At 40.9% G+C, this 19538-nt stretch overlaps 1 protein-coding gene across 2 annotated transcripts; it reads left to right on the top strand.

Moving 5' to 3' along the window:
- The first annotated feature begins 703 nt into the window (after positions 1-703).
- LOC118112819 (cohesin subunit SA-1) lies at positions 704-19053 on the top strand. 2 transcript variants are annotated; one of them, XM_047340582.1, is made up of 32 exons: positions 704-954; positions 1167-1264; positions 2000-2096; positions 2690-2914; positions 3704-3800; positions 4110-4186; positions 4568-4772; positions 5514-5665; positions 5915-6112; positions 6516-6614; positions 7106-7185; positions 7892-7999; positions 8248-8344; positions 8724-8826; positions 9023-9126; positions 9690-9782; positions 10013-10105; positions 10666-10866; positions 11300-11367; positions 11445-11532; positions 11871-11951; positions 12622-12714; positions 12840-13008; positions 14115-14248; positions 14648-14749; positions 15177-15310; positions 15819-15941; positions 16456-16637; positions 17267-17456; positions 17795-17890; positions 18039-18126; positions 18526-19053. In XM_047340582.1, the coding sequence occupies exons 2-32, from the start codon at positions 1236-1238 to the stop codon at positions 18574-18576; spliced, it is 3657 nt and encodes a 1218-aa protein (XP_047196538.1). In that variant the 5' UTR covers positions 704-954; positions 1167-1235; the 3' UTR covers positions 18577-19053. The 2 variants fall into 2 exon arrangements, with proteins under 2 accessions (XP_047196538.1, XP_035018303.2); XM_035162412.2 differs by having other exon boundaries at positions 1164-1264.
- Positions 19054-19538: the final 485 nt, after the last annotated feature.

Here is a 19538-nt window from a genome sequence, read left to right as displayed (position 1 = left end):
TTGTGCACAGGCCTCGGGGTCCAAGGGTATATAGGAGCATCTGCGGTTAGTGACGGTTAAAGTTTCTTGTTGTTAATTCAGTTGGATGACCACAAAAAAGATTCAGAACAACCACAAAGAGACGCTTTACAGCCACAAAGACCTGAACAACACTGTGAAGCGTGGGCAACATTTTATTTTGAAGGACCTGACCAGAATGACTGTGTTTCACCTCTGCTGGTTTGACTGTGGTCATAATAACCCATCAAACACAGAACAATGGACCAACAGGGGAGACAGGGGTGAGGAGCCTGTGGTGGGGGGCAGCAGCTGAGACACACACCTCAGGGTCACACACACACATACACACACTAGAAAAGGAACTGTAACATAGGAACTAATAGAGGGATGTGAGGGGCTGTGGCCTGCAGCTATTATAATTGTATTTATTATTATTTGATTTGTTAATTCGTGTCTTGTGAAAGAGGGGCAGAATATGTAAGATTATTATTCTTGCTGCTCCTTTTTATTCAAGATTTGAGATTTTGTGTTTGCATTTAAATTGTTTTTTGTTTGGTCGAAGAATGAAATAAACTTATATACACAGACTTAAAAGCTTGTACAGGTTACAATACTATAAATAACTGTAAACATGTGCTTTTATAGAGGAAAAGTATGGATCAATGTTCAGGTAAATAAAGTATTTCTCTCCTATAGGCTCATATCCAGCAGTAGCTTTATGAGAATCCAATCAGTGACGGTGTACTGTGGAATAACCAATGACAATCAAGTGACCCCGCTGAAATGACCAATCACCTTCGGAGCTCAGGAGACGCGGGCCAATCAGCATCCAGAGATTCGCGGAGCAAACCATTTGCGCGCTCTCGTTTCTGACCGGACGATGACGAGAGGGAAAAAATCCGCTTAAACCAAGAAACTCAAGAGAAAAACGTACTGATCGATTATTGATCTACGGTAATAATCACACGTCAACTTTGCTGTTAGTTGTTATTGATTAATTTGTTCGTGGAAGATGTCTGCACTCTGTTTTAAATACTGTAAACTGTGGATGTAACAAGCTAATGCTAGCCTTTAGCCCAGGTGCTAGCTAGCGTTAGAGGCTAACATTGAGTTTAGCTAACATTGAGTTTAGCTAACCCTCTGCCCCCTCTCTCTGTCTGTAGCAGTGATAGCAAACAGCAGCTAACCAGCAGGTCAGAGTCTTCTCCTAACACCTGGAGCGTGTGTCACCACCAATGGCAGCTGGAGAGTCAGTGTGGGACAGGTAAAGTTAGCTAAGCTAAGCTAATCGTTTTCTGTGTCATCTGAATGTTGTAGCTGATCTCTCCAGACTCTTCACTCAGTCAAACAGTAATACACAGTTATTGAACATATTTATATGAGTTGGTGTCTTGAAACGGATTAAAAACTGTGGACAAATGAACCAAACTTTTAAATGTTTTATACTCTAAGACTCAACAGGAGTTTTGTTAAATAGACAGCCAGAATATGTTATCTCAGTCAATTTAAGTAGTGTACATATATTTACACAGACTTGGCAGCATGTATGTATCTGTAGCAGGCGTAACTAGCTAGCAAAACTAAGGGTGGTCAGAATTAATACCCAAGTTATCATTAGAATAGGATAATAAAACTTTCTTATTGGGACAAGCTGCAAGAGATCTTTATTGTCACAGACAGTAGAAGTACAATCACATTTTGTGAGGAGCAGGCATGTAGATGTCTAATTGGTCAAATGTACAAATTAAGACTATTAATTAAAGAATATATGGAATTGATTGTAAAAGGTTAGACTCAGAAATCACAGTAAAAATTGTTTATTAATTTGAGGGAATTCAGTAGTTCCTGAACAACTCCAATGTAAAACATTACAATCCATACCTCTGTGTGCTCCTGTCCAGGCTACCAACTTGGTTGAGTAATCTTGTTAGTTTTAGTAAAATTCAGATTTGTTTATACTGGGATTTGTCTTGATTCAGTGTTCTTCCTTGTCTGTCAGTCTTGATGAGCTGGAGGATTTCTCAGACTCTGACAGTGATTATGAGGCCACAATAAAAACCACCAAGCGGAGAAAACATGCAGTGCCTGGACCTCAGGTGAAGTATTTTTAGTCGCCATCAGAATATTAAATGCTTATTTAAAAGGTTCTCACTTAAGATGCTCTCAAACATGCACTGAACTCAGCAGATACTCCATACCTCCTGCGGAGGACGCGCATGTGTGAACGCAAATGTCTGAGTGAGAGGCCCTGCGGTTTTTGCGGACTTTCTCCGCCTGGCCTGCCTGCTGCACCCGGCTGCTGCACCCGGCTGCTCCACCTCTCGCCTGAATAATGTGGAGGATTTGTTGCTGTTGTGAACGCATCTGTGCAGAGAACTTCCCACTGTGTTGTGCATATGTGAAAGGCAAAGTGTGGGTAAACTCCGTAGCCAATTCTCCGGATTTTACCCGCAGGTCATGTCTGAAAACGGCTTAGATTAATCACCAGGAAGTAGACCAGAGTAGATTCATATTTTGTCTACCATCTCGCAGTTCTTGCAAACAAGGCTTAACTGACATCAAGCAACACTGAGGTCAATGTTTGAAGCCTACACCATATCATGCTTTATTTACCACTAATTCAGTTGACTGCATCATTTCACTCTAAATCTCATGCTGAGCTGCCCCTCCATCTCTCTTTCATCTCAAGCCACCCAAGAGACCAAGGCGTAAAGCTGCATTGAGGGCGACGTCCAGCCCCCATAATAGCCCCATCCCCGCTCCTGTGGACCCCTCCCTGCAGCAGCAGCAGAACTCCCATGGGTCATCCAGGCAGGTCTCTCCCAGACGTGCGAGAGGAGTGAATGAGAGAAACCCGGGCATCAGTGCAGAGGACATATACGATGCAGTCTGCTTGGGAAAGAGTGCTATGGTGGTGAGCAAGCCCTTAGCTGAACATGAAGGGAAGGGGAAATGGTTTGTAGAGATAAATGCATCAAAGGAAGGAGGTAGTTGTAGTGAAAGGAGACACAAGCCTCTGTAGAGCTGACGGTGAGAGAGATTATCATGTGCTGTCAGTGACTGACTGATGTGACCCTATAGAATTGCCTTTGATACGCAAAGAGGAAGGAGTCCTCCCATTGGGTAGTGTAGTCAATGATTGACGGCACGCGTCCATCCCAACTATTGTTGTCCTGTGCCCCGGTCTCTTCTGGGTAAAGATTAGAAAAGTGGGCCCATACTACAAAAGAAAGACAAAGTGTGGTGATCAGTGTAGAGCAGCATCACATGCAGGTGGTGATTTTGGCTCAAGACCCATTCTCATACAGCACATCCAGCAAATTGAATCTGCTTCACAAAGGTTTAACGGTTTTTGACTATATTTCACTCCGTACTTCTTTTATATTGCATTCTAATCTACACCATTATTATATACACAACAGATGCTCTGAAGGAGTCTTTGTATTTATAATGGAGCTACGGTTGACAAAGTGATTATGCAAAAGCGTAGGTGATTAAAACTGGAAGGACAGAAAATATATGGGCAAGACAGAGATGGGGAATACACAAATACACACGTTAAAAAATAAAATATAAAAGACTAATGATAGAAATGTTATTTCAGAACTCTATAATATTATTCAAATGACATTTTGGTATTATAGCCATCTGCTGTTTGATCTGAGCGAAGCGTTGTCATTGTTGTCTCCCTGTCAATCTTAAGACGGTGGTGGACGAATGGCTGGACAGCTACAAGCGAAGCCGAGAGGTGGGGCTGCTGGTGCTCATCAACTTCATTGTTCGGTCCTGTGGATGCAAAGGTCAGAGGTCAAGAGGGAAGCCAGTAGCTGGGAAGTGGGGGGTGCGGGTCAGAGTTCAACAGATTATCTTTCCAATTACAAGTCAGGCAATGATCAGCAGTCAACTATTGATCCTCCGGTATGCTAACGATTCAGTGTTGAGTTGCTGTGCTACTTCTCAGTATATCAATATTTTGTCTGAGTGGAATTAAAATGTGAAAAAATCAAACCATGTAATTTCAAGTAAAAGAACAAACATTATTGTACGACTAGCTTATGTATAAATCCTTTGGATTTCACAGTGTGTTAACCTTTCATCGTTTTGTCCAGGTGTGGTTAGTAGAGAGATGCTTGACAGAATGCAGAATGCTGAGATCATCAGTTCTCTAACTAAAGAGTTCAATGAGGTGAGAAAAGAAAAACACAAGTTCAGAATTAGTTTATATTTGTCAAAGTAAACCCTAAAAATTAAGATTATCTTTATAGATCAAGTTTGAAGTCTCAGAGTCTGTGTTATCCCTTCTCACTGCGAATAATCCTGCTGGAATTAACTGAGCAAGTCAAATGACCTCAATATCCCAGGACATTATGATTGGGAGGATGCAGCACAGCGTGATGGAACACACTAATTAAGATCTAATGCTGATAAATGGACTTATTAATGAGTTAATCACTCTGTTTTGCCACTGACACAATTGTTTTTCGCAAACCACTGGTTTCTACCTCAAAATATGAAGCTTAGTCTGAGATGCTTCCTGTTTCTTTTGTTTGCTGTCTTCCTCCTGCAGGATTCAGTGAACTATCCACTGTGCACTCCCGGCCCCCAGCTGAAGCATTTCAAAGCCGGCCTGTGCGAGTTTGCTAAGGTTCTGGTTCGCTCCTGTGGAAATAGCCTCATTTATGATGAATACCTCTTCCCCTCCTTGTTGGCTCTGCTCACGGGCTTGTCTGACTCCCAGGTCCGAGCCTTCAGACACACCAGCACCCTGCTTGGTAAGCACATTGGTACAGTACAGGCGTATGTAAAAGAAAGTACACAGATTTCACAAGGAGGTTTTGGTTATAGCATTGAGGTGTTGTCATAGTAGATTAAAGGCGGCGTTCCTTTTTGTAGACTCATCACTAATGTCACTTGCTTTTGATAATGGAGGAAACCTACACTCCATGTCTGTGACACCAGAGGTTTTTCTTTCTTTCCTCTTTTCTGGGAGACAGAATAATTTGGTCCATTCAGCTGACATCTGTATTAGTCGTGAGACAGGTTCCTTTGTTTTTTTCAGTACGTACTCTGCATGTACAGCTTTCCTTTGTTGTGTCTCTTTGTTTTCTTTGGCACACGCTGCTTAACGTTGTCATTTCTTCTTTTCTTACAACCAAATCACAAAAAAGAAATTCAACAGCTTATTTATAATGTGAGTAGAACTGTACAAATCATTGGTAATTAAAAGTCTGTAGTCTTGAAGGGCGCAATTAAAGTAACTATTAGACATCACTCAAATTAAGTTTTCTATGGTGCATTTCGTGCCTGAACCTGTGCAACATAATTTTTCATCAAAATATAAAATCTGTTGAAAACCTGAATGAACATTAGTGAAAAGTGTCATTTAAAAGAGGCAGAGATTATGTTTTTCTTGTTAAAGATTAATTTAGTTCGTTTTTTTGGACCCAGTAAGTGGGTGTGTCATGTGGATATATTCTCTCAATTGACCTTGTCAACCTCTATTTTGTATTGAGCAATGAAGCTGATGACCGGGCTGGTGGAAGTAGCTGTGATCGTGTCTGGTCAGCTGCAGACCACCCAGCGGCAGCACAACATGGAGAACAGCAAGAGTTCGGATGACAGAGCTTCTGACAGACTGGAGGAGCTGGGGGCCACCATCAGTGAGGTGACACATGCACACATACACACACACACACACACTAGCATGACTGCGGCCATTTTTTCATAAACATACAGGTCACAACATTAAAGCAGGGAAGTGACATCTACCCTGTGAGGAAATTCTGATGTTTCTTTGTTGTTTTTTTTGCTTTCATGGGAAATGATAAAACGAACAATGCAGAGGACCAATGCTTTTTTAATTGCTCAAAATTAAATGTACTTTATGCATTAGTTTCATATTTATGTGCCCCAGCTGCAGGAGAAAAGAGAGGAGCTCTCCTCCATGATGAACGCTACCTTCCGGGGTGTGTTTGTGCATCGGTACCGGGACCGGCTGACTGATATACGGGTGTTGTGCATTGAGGACTTGGGCATGTGGCTGAAAATAGATCCTGAAGACTTCCTGAATGATGGATGTCTCAAATACGTGGGGTGGACCCTGCATGATAAGGTTGAAAACACAAAGGACTAGACAATTGAAAATACATTACAAAGTAAAGTGTTAAATGTAACTGTCATTCATTTATTTTGCTGTTCTGGCCATGGCTGACAACACCATTTATCACAGAGGTAGCACCAGTCTGTCTGCAGCTTTCTCCAGACCAGTGACGAGGACTCCAGAGCACAGGGAGCTGGCCACTTCAGATTGAACCACTTCTTTTTTTATTTTCATTTTCAGGCTTCGACAGCCTGCTGTACCAAACACAGTTGTAGAATATCTGCAGACAGAAGCAAGAAAGATCACATACCCACACTTACACAAAGAGAAATCTTCACTATGAACAGACTTGGGAATTAGTCTGTACGCAGGTTAGAGAAAGTGTATTACTATACTCTCTTCTTCATTCCCTTAGCAAAGTCCAGTGCGTCTGCAGTGTGTGCGTGCCCTGCAGGGTCTGTACCAGGAGAAAGAATTCATTGGCCGCCTGGAGCTTTTTACCAGCAGATTTAAAGTAAGGCATCCCTCTGGATTGGACTCGTACCTCATGTAATTCCTCTTTTATTTCAGCTTTTCCCCAGTTCTGTCTGTCTGTCTGTCTGCTGCAGAATCTCTCTTTAATCTATTGTTTCAGCTCATTGTATTGTTTCTATTTTGTTGCCTGCCTATGTCTTTTTTTGTTGCTTGGGATATCTTCCTTTGTCCTGGCGGGTGGCTGGGTGTGTTAATTGCTGCCAGTTACTGATGGTTAATAAGCTGTTCTCAAACACAGAAAAAAAAACCCTGCTAAGCCGTGTGTGCTGCAGCAGATAAATGGTTTTTATGCCACAGCTTAGTGGCTAATCAACGGGTTTGTGTGTGTGCATATATGTCTGTGAGTGTGGGTAAATTTATGCATGTCTGCTCTTTTCTTATTTATGCCTGTTTGTCTGCCTCCATGATCATGCATGTGTCTGGTGTGCCACTGTGTATCGTGTGTGTGTGTGTGTATGTGTGTGTGTTTAGGAGAGGATGCTCAGCATGGCTCTGGACAAGGACTCAGACGTGGCAGTGGATGTGGTCAATCTGTTGCTGCTGATCCATCAGTGAGGGGTTTCTCTGTCTGTGGTGGTTTCTCAGTGACACTATCTGCAACGTACAGTGCAGACATTTCATTGGATCTGACCTGAACATACCAAATATTCTATATGTTACTGATGAACTTTGAAGTGCCTTTCGAGCTTCGTTTACTCTGTACCATATTAGCTCATATCCACAGTGTTGGTTTAAAGCTCTGAGGCTTTTGCGTCAAATCCCTGAATGAGAAACTCTTCAGGAGTGTTATTATTATCTGGAATCTATGCTCACACAGCCAAACAATATTCACCTGAAATGTAATGTGAAAATAACAAAACAGCACAAATATATCCTCGCTGACTGCAAGTGATTCCAAGTCTAACTTCTCAACAATAGAAATGAAAGGGTGACTCATAGCTGTGATAACACTCCGTCGTGATTCGCAACATGAGTCGTGATCTCTCGCGTCGACCAACATCTCAAACAATAGACTCAAGTCACACATCAGTTGAAAGTTTTTGGGGGTTTATTAACAGGAAAGTGGTGATGAGGTTCAAGAACTTTAACTGCTGGTTATTAAAGGTCTGTTTTAATCCTATGAAAAATATTTATGTTGTTTCCCTGAAAGACATATTTCACTATGGATCACTTTGAAAGATTAAGTAAAAACCTTGAATGTCAAATGTAACGCCCACTATCTTGACCTTTACCTGTCTGTATGTGTTCACAATGCAGGAGGACGGAAGAGGGCCTGAAAGAGGAGGAGTGTGGCCACATCTATCCCCTTGTTTATGCTTCACACCGAGGCCTGGCGTTTGCAGCCGGCGCCTTCCTCTACAACAAGTACACTTTCATCCTTCCTTTACCGACTGAGCAGCTTTGTGTGTGTGTGACTCATCCCAAATTTGACAAATCATTTTTCATTGCTGTTGTTTGATAATGTCGTCAAAACCGAGAACACGGATTTAAAAGCATGCCATGATTTTGAGGTTGATTAAACATAACGCTTCATCTGGTCTATCTTATCAATAATAATCAATGTTTTTGCGTATGTGACGTATGTGATAAGTGTGTTTATGTTTGTGTGTCAGACTGAAAGGTTTGATTTCCAGTGAAAACCAGGAGAATGAAAGAAGTGACAAGGCAGCCTTCTTACAAATCCTAATCTCCTTCTACACCCAGAGTGAGGTAGCCTGTCTCCACCTCCTTCTCTTTCGCAATCCGCCTCTCTCGCTCTGTTTTTATGTCGAATAATTTGACATTTTGATTAAAAATGTGTATATAGATTATTTACTTTAGCTAATTTTTGCGTTTTCTTACATTTTCCGGAAGCTAAATAGAATGATGTTAGAATAAATACAGATGTCAGATATTGTTTTTTTCAAGGGCACGATTTGAAGGAACACTGACTGATAAACCAATAGAGTAAAAGTATTGGGTTCTAAAGTAAATTCACACTTTCCTACAGGTAGTAGAGTTTCAACTGTATTGAATCTATTGTATCATAGGTTCAGTATCAGACTGGTGCTTTACATCTAAAGTAAAGTAACTCATTCACTCTTGACAGTTTCATGAACATGGAGCGTACCTGGTGGACAGTCTGTGGGCTGTGGCAGGATCTGAGCTGAGAGACTGGGAGACGATGACAACGTTCCTGCTGCAGGAGGCTGGTGAGAAGAAGGAAATTAGTCTTTGTACTCACAATAAGCCGTATCTGAGTGGTACTCACTGTAATACAACGTATTCATAAAATAAAAAACGTCAAGTCTGCTCCATTTTCTGACTTCTGCTGCTCCTTCTCTGTTCCTGCTTTTTGTTGTCTCAAATATAACCCACTCACTTGTACTCCTGCCTCTTTATTGTCAGGTCTCACAGATCAGGAGGAGGGGGCTCTCATAGAGCTCATGATGTGTGCCATCAGACAGGCGGCACAGTCAACCTCACCTGTGGGGAGAGCTCAGGGCAAGAAGGTGGTGACACAAACACATGCATAATGCTCTGTAGTCGTATGATTTATGGATCAGTGGAACTTGGGGGCGAGAGAAATTTCATTCTTTGTTTATACTATTTACACTTTCTTAAAAGTCATAGATTTAAAGCAGAAACTTTGACACTCAAAAGGAAGAGACAAGACACACTGCATCTGTCTGGATTCTAGAGTAAATGTGAATATGCTTTATATAATATACTTTAATATATACAGATTGATTCTTCATTACCCCAGTTAATCGGTCGTGATTAAATTTATGATTGTTAGCTGTTACGAGTATGATTGAATCTGACCTTTTTCTTTAAAGACAAAATGTTGTATGTTGTTTGAAAGACCATTACTTTGATACAGTTTCTGATCATTTAAATGACCCATCTTACACAAGTATTCCTATACATGTATATGCACCCAAATATCTAATAGTGTGTATATATGTCGAGCTCTTTCAGAGTTGAACAACTTGCATGGTTCCTGAAAATAAAGGACAGCTGCACATAAATAACTCCTCTTCCTTTACTCCTCACTGAATGTAAATGTGATTAGCACCTGAGTATGAAGGATAAGAAGATCCAGGAGCAAGACAGGAGACGCATCACCACACACTTCATCCCTTTACTGCCACAGCTACTGACCAAGGTACACAATCAAAGTTCACTTGAAGTAGCTGATATTAAAAGTATTTCAATCCATTACATACAGCACATAAACAAAGAGTTGACGGTGCTTAACAGTTATTTGAAGTCACCTTAGTACCTCATATTACTTTTAGAATGAAGATCACAATTCCAATGTGAAGTATGTACTTATACATTTTGTAGTAATACTGAGCTTGTTCTCTTTCTCCCTCTGCCCTCACTGACCTGCAGTTCTCTGCAGATGCCTGGAAAGTGAGCCGCCTCCTCAAAGCTCCTCTCTACTTCAACCTGGATATGTACAACAGCGCTCAGTGGCTGGAGAGGGTAGGAGGACTGGAAATGTGAATCACCATTAGGAAGCATTACCTCCTTTTTATACTCTTCTTCTCATACTCCTCTACACACCCTTTATTTTTAAGTATATGGCTAATGAGCTCGGCTGTGGCAGATTGCCTCAGTTAGCAGACATGGACAACCAGCAGGAGCATAAATAGGATAAAGTCAATACACACTTTATTCTGTTGGAAATACAAATTCATTACAAGATATTTTAGATGCAATATCAGTGAGTAAGTGGCATAACAGCCATGAGGTGGAACAGCAGTGTCCAGTTACATGGAACACAAAGTGTGCCCCCACATGCACTCATCCACCAGCTTTACCTGCACTTACAAATATGAGGAGGTCAGATTCTAAAGGGATTATTTCGTCAATATTAAAGACATTTTATAATGTATTCTCTTCAACAATTATTACAATGGAGTCATAACAGTGACTGCTGGCTGTTTAATTAGCAATCAAAATTGTTGTAATTCATATTCTACTTTTTCGTTTATTATTTTTCCTCCATCTTGCTTTTTATCGCTCTCCCCTCTTTCTCTCAGCATCTGGACCTGCTGCTGTCCCAGGTGTGTGGCATCGTGACGAAGCACACAGAGGCCACTGTTTTGGAGGCTTGCACCTTCCTGGCCTGCGCTCTTTGCTCCGACAAGTACACATTCTCCTCCCGTGCACACCTGGCATTCAGCCAGCTGATGGACGGCCTGACCGAGTGCTTCAACATGTACTTAAGTGACCTGCTGCAGGTGGGTGAGCGTGTCACTGAGGTTCTCAGACAGGCAAAGATGGCATGTATTAAAAATGCATGTGCACATGCTCGTACAGAGATGACATCTGTATTTCAAGCTTCCATCCTGCATTTGTAATATAAACGGTTCATTCTGGGGCGTTGCTAACTTAAAGGTCTCCCTATCAATGAGGTGACTTGTCCATAGACGCATTAAGTTAACAGTTTAAAAAATAATTTAATGAAACAGGACTGTTTTACAGACCTTTACAACAATATCTAAATTGCTCGAATCCTTAGAAAAATCATATTTCTCAACTGTCAGGATGGTTTAATACAAGCATGTATTCTTATGAAAGTGCTTTTTATTTAACATGTTTCTGTCATAAAATAAATGAATAAAATATAAAGCATCTGTTCTCTCAAGAGTGTGAGTCTGTTTGTGTACTCAGGGATCTGCAGATGACAATGACATGTACAGTGCAGCCACTGCCTTGAAGAGGATTGCTGCCTTGTGTGGGTAAGTGCATTTTTATATTACATTGTACACACTGTATTATTTTATATTAAGCAGTCTTGTCTGTGCTTGTTGTCCAGCGCCAAAGACCCAACGTGCTGGAAGCTGTTTGACCCCTGTGTTGAGCTGCTGAAGAGCAGGCTGGAGTCTGGAGAGCTCGACAAGGAGGTTTGAAATAAACTCTGATATTACAGACTTAACTCAGCTGATTCAGCCCTGAGATTTGTCAAGGATAAACCAGAATAAGATTGTCACCATATGAATAATGGAGCTGAAAATGAATTGTTATGTAAATTGTGGTGATTGACCACAATTGTTCTTAACCTTAATTAACGTCACCGGAATTTTTCTCCATGAAAACTTAAGTAAATGTGTTTGATGCATTTGATCCGAACGTTTTTATCCTTTAATCTTTTATGATGAGCAGAGACCACACAGGAGAGTTACGTGTGAACATGTTTTTTTGCATCAAAGCTGAGTTTTAACTTGCGTCATTATAATTTCAGCTCATGGTGCCGGCTCTGAAGTGTGCAGCCTTTCACCTGATGTGGGCCAAAGTGAATGCAGTCAACTTCAAACCAGCTGAGGTATTCGTCTGCCATGAAAGAGGATAAAAGTATTTCCTCCTTTCAGTGTTTTTAAGGCAGTTTGACCTTGTCCCAGTCTGTCACACACTCAAGTGGCTCCACCGAGTATCAGCCTACCTACATGTGCTAAGCCAACCTGCGTCAGACATCACAGCCAACCCATGGCGGCCATGTCGGTGGCCTTCCTGTGTGTTTGTGGACTTTTCTCATCTGTGTTGTTCAACAGTTCACCAGCTGCGTGGACAGCAGGCAATTAACACAGCAATCTGTTACTTCAATATTTATTTCCTGCTCATTCACACTTTTTCTTAGTTTCTCTTTATGTATCTGTTGTATCTCATTCTTCTGTTGAATCATTCCCAACCCTTTGTTCTCTCTTTCAGTCACTTCCATTCTCTTTCATACAAGCGCGGCATTATCACTCATCCAGCCACTTGTGTGTTTTCCTCAACAGGATTCGGACACACACATATCTCAAGTTCTGTTCTGTTCTCTCGTAACTATAGACGTTGGCGATTTGATTATGTTCATGTGTTCTTAAGAAAGCTAAATTTAGAATTTATGATGCCTGTTGCATCTCGTTCTTGTCCTACATGTATAAAATGTGCACATTAATAAAAACGAGATATTTCTCTATGTGTTTTTTGTCCCTCTGTCGTCTCTGTTCCAGGCTGAACTGAAGCGTCTGAGGAGGGAGGTGCGTTCGTTCTGCAGAGTCTGTCAGACGTGTCTATCAGTGAACCAGGCGGCGGTCAGAGAACAGGTATTAATGGTCCCACACTACAAGATAATTGAGTCGATTTTGGATCCGATTCACTCCAAACTGATTATCTGCTCAAATGATGCTTGTGAGAGTTTTAAACACACAATCTGAATGTCCATCCACAGGCATTTGAGCTGCTGTGTGACTTACTAATGTTGTACAGTAAGAGTTCAGTCCGCTCTGAACTCGCCCTCCAATCCCTGGTCCACCTTCCCTCTGATTCGCTGCGCTCTGAGATGGCTGCTTTCCTTCTGGATTACATCTTCACCGACTCTGAAGATCATGAGCTCAACGGTAGGACTGGAGGATGTGATATTTACAATTTTTTTGTATTCATATTAATTGAGATTGGTTGTGGAAGGAAATACACTCAACAGTGTGTCAGCCAACATGAAAACAATCACACAAAAGATCAACATGTTATATTATGCACAATACCTATTTCCCGCTGTTACTAATAAATATTTATATACATTTTAAAAACATGACAAACACCTGGTCTTCTGGTTCCTATCAAAGACTCTGTAATGACTGAAAAAGGAGACATGAGCGACTGCGGCTGGTGTTTGAACAAACGTTACCACAAGAGGTAGTGGAGCTAAAATCATTAGTTTGGGGCCACAGATTCTCAGGCTGTTTTTATATATATTTAGTCGCATGATACCTTTTCAAATGGTGGAGGGGGTTTATTGTGTTTCCTGTCTTCATTGGCACTGGCTGCATGCGTATCTTGCAGCTGATACACTCTACTGTTTATCCAGTTACATTATACAGCTCCATCACTGATGTGTTGTGTGATCTGGTCACGATGACCTTATCTTGCACAGACGTGCATAATGTGTTCTTTTTCCTTGTTTTGTCCCCACATGTTTTGGCTACTTCACACTATTATCAGAGAGTTATTGTGCAGATGACGTTTGACCCTAATACAGAAGATATACAGATATCATAACAATAGTCAACGTTTTATTAGTTTTATAGTCCACCTCTACTTAGTGTCACTTTGTCATCAAATCCAAAAATAACACCCAGTAAATTTGTGCATTAACTATGGTATTTACAGCAGTGACAACATGGTTACAGACGTCATCTGAACATGACGATCATCTGCTGCAACGTTGGTAGAGGGATCTTTGTTTGCATCTGTACTGTAGTGTTTTAGAAATGTTGAATTTTAACACTGCCAACCAGACGGCCCTACCCTCATTTATGCCTGGAGACAGTTCTTCATGTCTTGTGATGAGAATCAAGCCGTATCTGTTTTTCTCAAAATACCCAAGCAGCAAAATCCATGTTTGCTCTGGATCTCCTGTCTACAATTCTCAAGTTAACTTGGTCTATTACTGCACCATCTTCTCTTTTCCTCTCGCTTCTCTGACGGGCTCTCCTCTCCTCTCTAGTCGAGGGTGAGGAGGAGAGGAAGATAGCCCTTCTCCAGAGGAAGCGGAACCAGCTGGCGGGCTACTGTAAGCTGGTCATCTACGGGGTCCTGGACCTCTCTGCTGCCACTGACGTCTTCAAGCACTACAGCAAGGTGGAGATAGAGAAGATATACATATATATTACATATACATGAGCACACACGTATTCCTATTCATTAACTGGCTGTGTCACAAGTGTGCAAAATAATTAAATACATGATTTCCGAAATATATTACATTAATAGTTCAGTTTGACATTCTTTGACAAATTAAATGGGTTAGGAAACAGTTTGTCAAACAGAAAAATTAATAATGGAGTGGATGTGGAGGAGGGTGAGAGGATCTGTTTTACAACCAGCGAGGTGCTAAGAATGAGTCAGAGGCTGAAAGACGCACGGATGACTGGAATTATTTTTACATTGTTCGATATTGAACCAGTGGTGTTGGCTAAATAGACTAATGATCGCAACTCTCTGTTTCTTTGTTCTTCACTCTTTTGCGGTTTCCTCCAGTGCTTTAAAGACTTTGGTGACATCATTAAAGAGATGATGAGTAGGAGCAAGCTCATCAATCCTGTGCTGAGCGCCAAGACCGTCTGTCTGAGCCTGCAGCAGGTGTGCATGTATTAATGCATTTCTAATAATCAGAATAATATCAATAATTAGACTGTCAGGGATGTGTAAAAGCAAGTAACTTAAAGAACACATGACTGAGGATTTGAAAATGTATTATTAAGATTGTCACTGCCCCAGAGGTTCATGTGCATCCTCACATCCTGTTTCTGCAATACAATTTACATATTTATCATACATTTACTTCATGATTAACATAGTTATTGTGCTTAGCAGGTGACCAAAGAATCTCCGTCATCTATATACATTTTCTGTAGTATTCCATTGAGTGTTTAATAATACCGACCAATCAAAAACTGTGTTTGCATTGTTTAGAGCTGATTTCTTTCCTTGTCCAAACAAGTGTGTCTGTCCATGCATATCCATAGAACTGTTTAAATAACACGAAGTCATGTTTGTGTTTATTCAGCTGTTCTCAGAAATGCTTACGGAGGAGCACAGCAGGCGGGATCTCGATGAGATTAGAGACTTGGGCAAGAGGCTCGCCATGAGCTTTGGCATCGATCTCCACCGTGTCCGCAAACCACTGGTGGCCCTGCACATGTCAGTGAAACACATGTCAATGACAAACGCGCACAGGCCTCCTCCAGCACACATTTCCACTCGATTCAATTCAGTTAAATTTTATCTGCTTAGTGCCAAATCGTAGTATACATTTTCTCAATGCACTTTACATAGAAGGTATAGGAAACCCAACAGATCCCATAATGAGCAGCTCTGACGACTCTGTAGAGAAAAACTCCCTCATTAACTGGGGTGAGCAGAGAAAAATGGGGGGGAGAGAAGAGAGAGCGATAGGGGGGAGGGGGAGAGAGAGACCAGTTGTGTACCATCAGGTTTCAGCTCTGACAGACTAGTTATCATGAAAACAATAAGAGTGATAATTATGAATGTAAATATGTTGTTAATGACAACTTGGATCTCTTTATGAATCACCACACACCCCACAGGCTTTAAATGACACCTTATGATAAGTGTCTTACACTATCGTTGTATACTCTTTGTTATATATGTGGTTTTGAGTTCTTCCTTGTGTTGGGTTTACTCTCAGGGACGGAATACGTTTTGCGTTTCGGGACCCGCAGGAGGGAGAGGAGCAGCTCCCGAACGTGACCTTCCTGGAAATCCTCAGCGAGTTCAGTTTTAAGCTGCTGCAACAGGACCGAGCCCAGATGTGAGGAACATGTTTACTGTTTTAGTGGAAGGTTGATTTGCAGAAACAGCTGCGAGTGTTACAGCAGGTTTCTCTGCTATTATTCAGTAGAAGTACGTTATTCCAGAATCACAGCTGAGAAACTATATTTTCTATCGTGGGGGATGTCTATTTTTTTTATTTAAGATGCTTAAAAAATCTGTCTTTCTTTTGCAATAACTGCCCACAGGTCTGTATACAGAGACAGAGTTAAGGAAATGAAGTCAATACTGCAACTTATCAGAGGTGCAGAAATGGGATTAAAGCACTCGTATTCTTATCTGTGGGCTAAAGCTTATAAATAATGAGTTAGAATAAGCTTTTTGTGATAAAAAATAATTAATTTTGATATGAGGCTTTTGTTTGTACGTTAATAATCTAACTATCAGAATTGATTCGCTATAATTTACAGAAACCTGAAAAACTGAACCATTAAACGTCCAGGTTTGTATTTTTCTTTGTCCTCATCTCTTGTCACTGCCTCGTCTCCCCCCAGGGCTGCGTCGCTGAAAGCAGAGTGTCCCAGTGCTGCCATCTCCTGGCCGCCGGTCAGAATGTATCAGCAGTCCTTGGAGACGCGCTTCGCCTCCAGACCCAGGGAGCAGCAGGAGGAGGGAGGGGGTGCTGTCTTCTCACATGATACTCCAGTAGCGAAGCGCAAGAAGACCACGGCTCAAGGTGTGTTGAGTGTCGGGATGCACAGTAATCGTGAGCAGAAAACGTGAAGAGGTGCGGAATTATTTGGGAATGGTGTGGGAAATTGTCTTTGATGGCCATTTTAAAACTAGGTCAAAGGTGAGGATCTGCAAAGAAATAGTGTTGTTGGAGTTGATGCTGATTTGTTGAGAGGAAGCATTTATAATCTTCAGCCAATTACTGTTTTGATCTTTTGATACTTTTTTTTTGCTTAATTGTCAAGGAAACGGATACAAAAATAAATAAGATGCCAATCAGAAGTTTTCCTAACTCCAAGGGGACAGTTCCCTTTTATATTCAACAAACAGTCCAAATTCGAAAGTGTTCAATAATATAAAATAGAAAAACTGTAAATCCTCCCGCTTGAAAAGCTTTAACAAGTGAATATCTGGTATTTTTACTTGTTTTGACTTAAATTAATAATCACTTACTAAAACAGTGTTTGTTTTCTTTTGTTAGGGAAATTAATCTCTTTGTCAGTTCTAAATGGTTTATGAATCCATGACACTGTATCTTATCTATTGTTTAGTGTTGAGTTTGTATAATCCATACAATGAAGAAAATGTCAGAGTTAATTATGTTTCATTGTGTGTTCTGTCCTCACGGTTCAGTTTCCAGTGCTACCAGAGGGTCGTGGTTGGACAGCAGCAGCCTCCACAGTAACCTTCCCACCCCGGCCCTCACCTCCACCGTCCAGAGACAGCCACCCAGGCCACTGGCCTCCAGAAAACCCACAGCAGCAGTGTCTGATATCAGCAGCGGCTTGAATGAGCTGGATTCTGAGGATGAGTTCTCCGCAGGGTATGTTGAGCTCCAACACATCTGCAGTATCTGCCATCTCCAATTCAGAGGAGGGGAATCACAGCCAGTCACCTGTGGAGTGTCAGAAATCGCCAAGGGGCAATTACTCTGTCAGTCTATCATCCAGGAGCCCAGCACTCTCTGTTCTGTCCTACATGAACAGTTTGTGCAGCGTTTGGCCAGTTGAGGAAAAAGACAATTTTTCTGGGTGCATGTCGCAGCTGCAGAAACATTTCTGACTGAAAGGCCCTGCTGACATTATTTTCTGTTAAAATAAAGTTCATTTTAACCTTTTATTACTTTATGGCTGAAAAAATGTACCTGCTGCTGTTCTCCAGGCCCCAGATGAGAAAGGTGAAGCCCCTCAAACGACGGCAGCTTCACTCCACCATGACCAGTTTGGATCAGCAAGACCTGAGCTCCAACCTCACCCTGTAAGACTGATCTGAGGGAAGAATACAAACTGTGTCATCCCAGAATGTTTTCTTTCATATTTATAAAATGTGAATATTTTTCTGGTGTCCTGATAGCTGCTATCAGCCAGTGAAACTTAGATAAAACTGTTCTGCGTGCGATCCACAGGTTGTCTCTGATTGAGGATGAAGAGGCCGAGAGAGAGGAGGCCGAGATAGAGAATTATGACTCTGACCTTGAAACCGGATACACACTGGTAAAAAAACATCTTGGTGCATATTGTTCAGGCCATTTTACAACAAATTATAATTTATATCAGACAAAGTGTATTTACAGTTTATCAGTGTGCTTTAAATCGTATATTTCTTAATATAATTTTGAAAGTATTGCCTTGATATACAGCTATGATTGAATTGTGTATTTTCATCAGTTTAATTAGCAGCTTTTAAATACCCTGCTGTGCCACAGTGTTGCACCAGGTTAACTAAGCTACAGAAATAAATGAATGCCATTGAAAACACATTATACTTGTGATGTGTGGAGCTGAATACAGACTCGTTATGGTTCATTATGTTTTACTTCCACCAGAGTATAATCAATACATAATTTATCTAATAAGTCGCTCTCGAACTCTCATCCTGTTTTTTGCTTGCAGCCGTCCACACGTCACAGCTCGGCCAGCCACCTCGATGATCTCTTTGACTGAGGCCACAGAGACCTGGATCATCTCCGGAGCAACTGTTCTGTTTGATGAATGCACCTCTTCAACGTTACTGTGTTTTCAATACATTCAAGTCTATTTAGTATTAACTACTTAAGTCTCATACTGAGTTCACCTGTCACATTAGTTTGAAGTCATTGATTTTGTTGGTGGTGGGGAAAAAAGCAAGATAATGATTCTGAGGTTTGGAGACAAAGGCTGAAATAATTAATTGTCTAAATGTTTATGTTTTGAATACACAGAGAAGCAGTTCTGTTTTTTTTGACGTTCCAGAAACTTGCCAAATGGTTCAAAATAAATGTTTTTGTTAGATCACTGTTTCCTGGCATCAGGCTTGAAGTCTCCTGTGTTCCACATTTTGAATTCATGTTCATGACATCTTGCACTTCTGTTGATGGCACCTTAAATTCTTGAGATTTATTAATTTAAAGTTTATTAAAAGATTCTGAATTAAGCATGGTCCCTTTTTTGTATGTGTTTTTATTTGATTTACATTATATTTTGTGGAAAAAATGAAATTCAAAATGCTAGAAGTAAAAAATATCTGGCCACTTCTTTAGCTGTGGCCATTTAAATGTAACCAGAGGAAACACTGAGGTAACGATACAGAAGCATTTGATGGAAGGCTCATCTTTAATGTATATTTGATAATAGTTGTGTTCAACCAAATCAACACAATATGTAATTTACATGTAAAATAAAACAATCCTTTATTAGACTCACAACACAGACGTTTTCCATATAACAGAAATAGACAGAAAATAAAGAGGAGCAAAGGGGATGTAACAATAAATAATAGGAGACTGAACAGACAAATCGAAATATTGCACAATTTGAATGACTTGGTAAACCACATGGAACGTCCTGTACACTGAGATTTACAGGAGTCTTGTTTATGTAGATGTCTGCTGTGTATTAATGGCGGTTTATGTAAAAGTAGTGATCAG

The sequence above is a fragment of the Hippoglossus stenolepis genome, chromosome 7 (genome assembly GCF_022539355.2).
Source record: "Hippoglossus stenolepis isolate QCI-W04-F060 chromosome 7, HSTE1.2, whole genome shotgun sequence".
Lineage (NCBI taxonomy): Eukaryota > Metazoa > Chordata > Actinopteri > Pleuronectiformes > Pleuronectidae > Hippoglossus > Hippoglossus stenolepis.
This window is presented reverse-complemented; position numbering and strand designations above follow the sequence as displayed.

Bases quoted from the DNA above. Each gene is read 5' to 3' on its own strand.
- LOC118112819 (XM_047340582.1), top strand. From the start codon at position 1,236: ATGGCAGCTGGAGAGTCAGTGTGGGACAG. The intron at 6,615-7,105 runs GTAAGGCATCCC...GTGTGTGTTTAG, and splicing joins TTTTTACCAGCAGATTTAAA to GAGAGGATGCTCAGCATGGC. The intron at 15,942-16,455 runs GTGAGGAACATG...GTCTCCCCCCAG, and splicing joins CAACAGGACCGAGCCCAGAT to GGCTGCGTCGCTGAAAGCAG.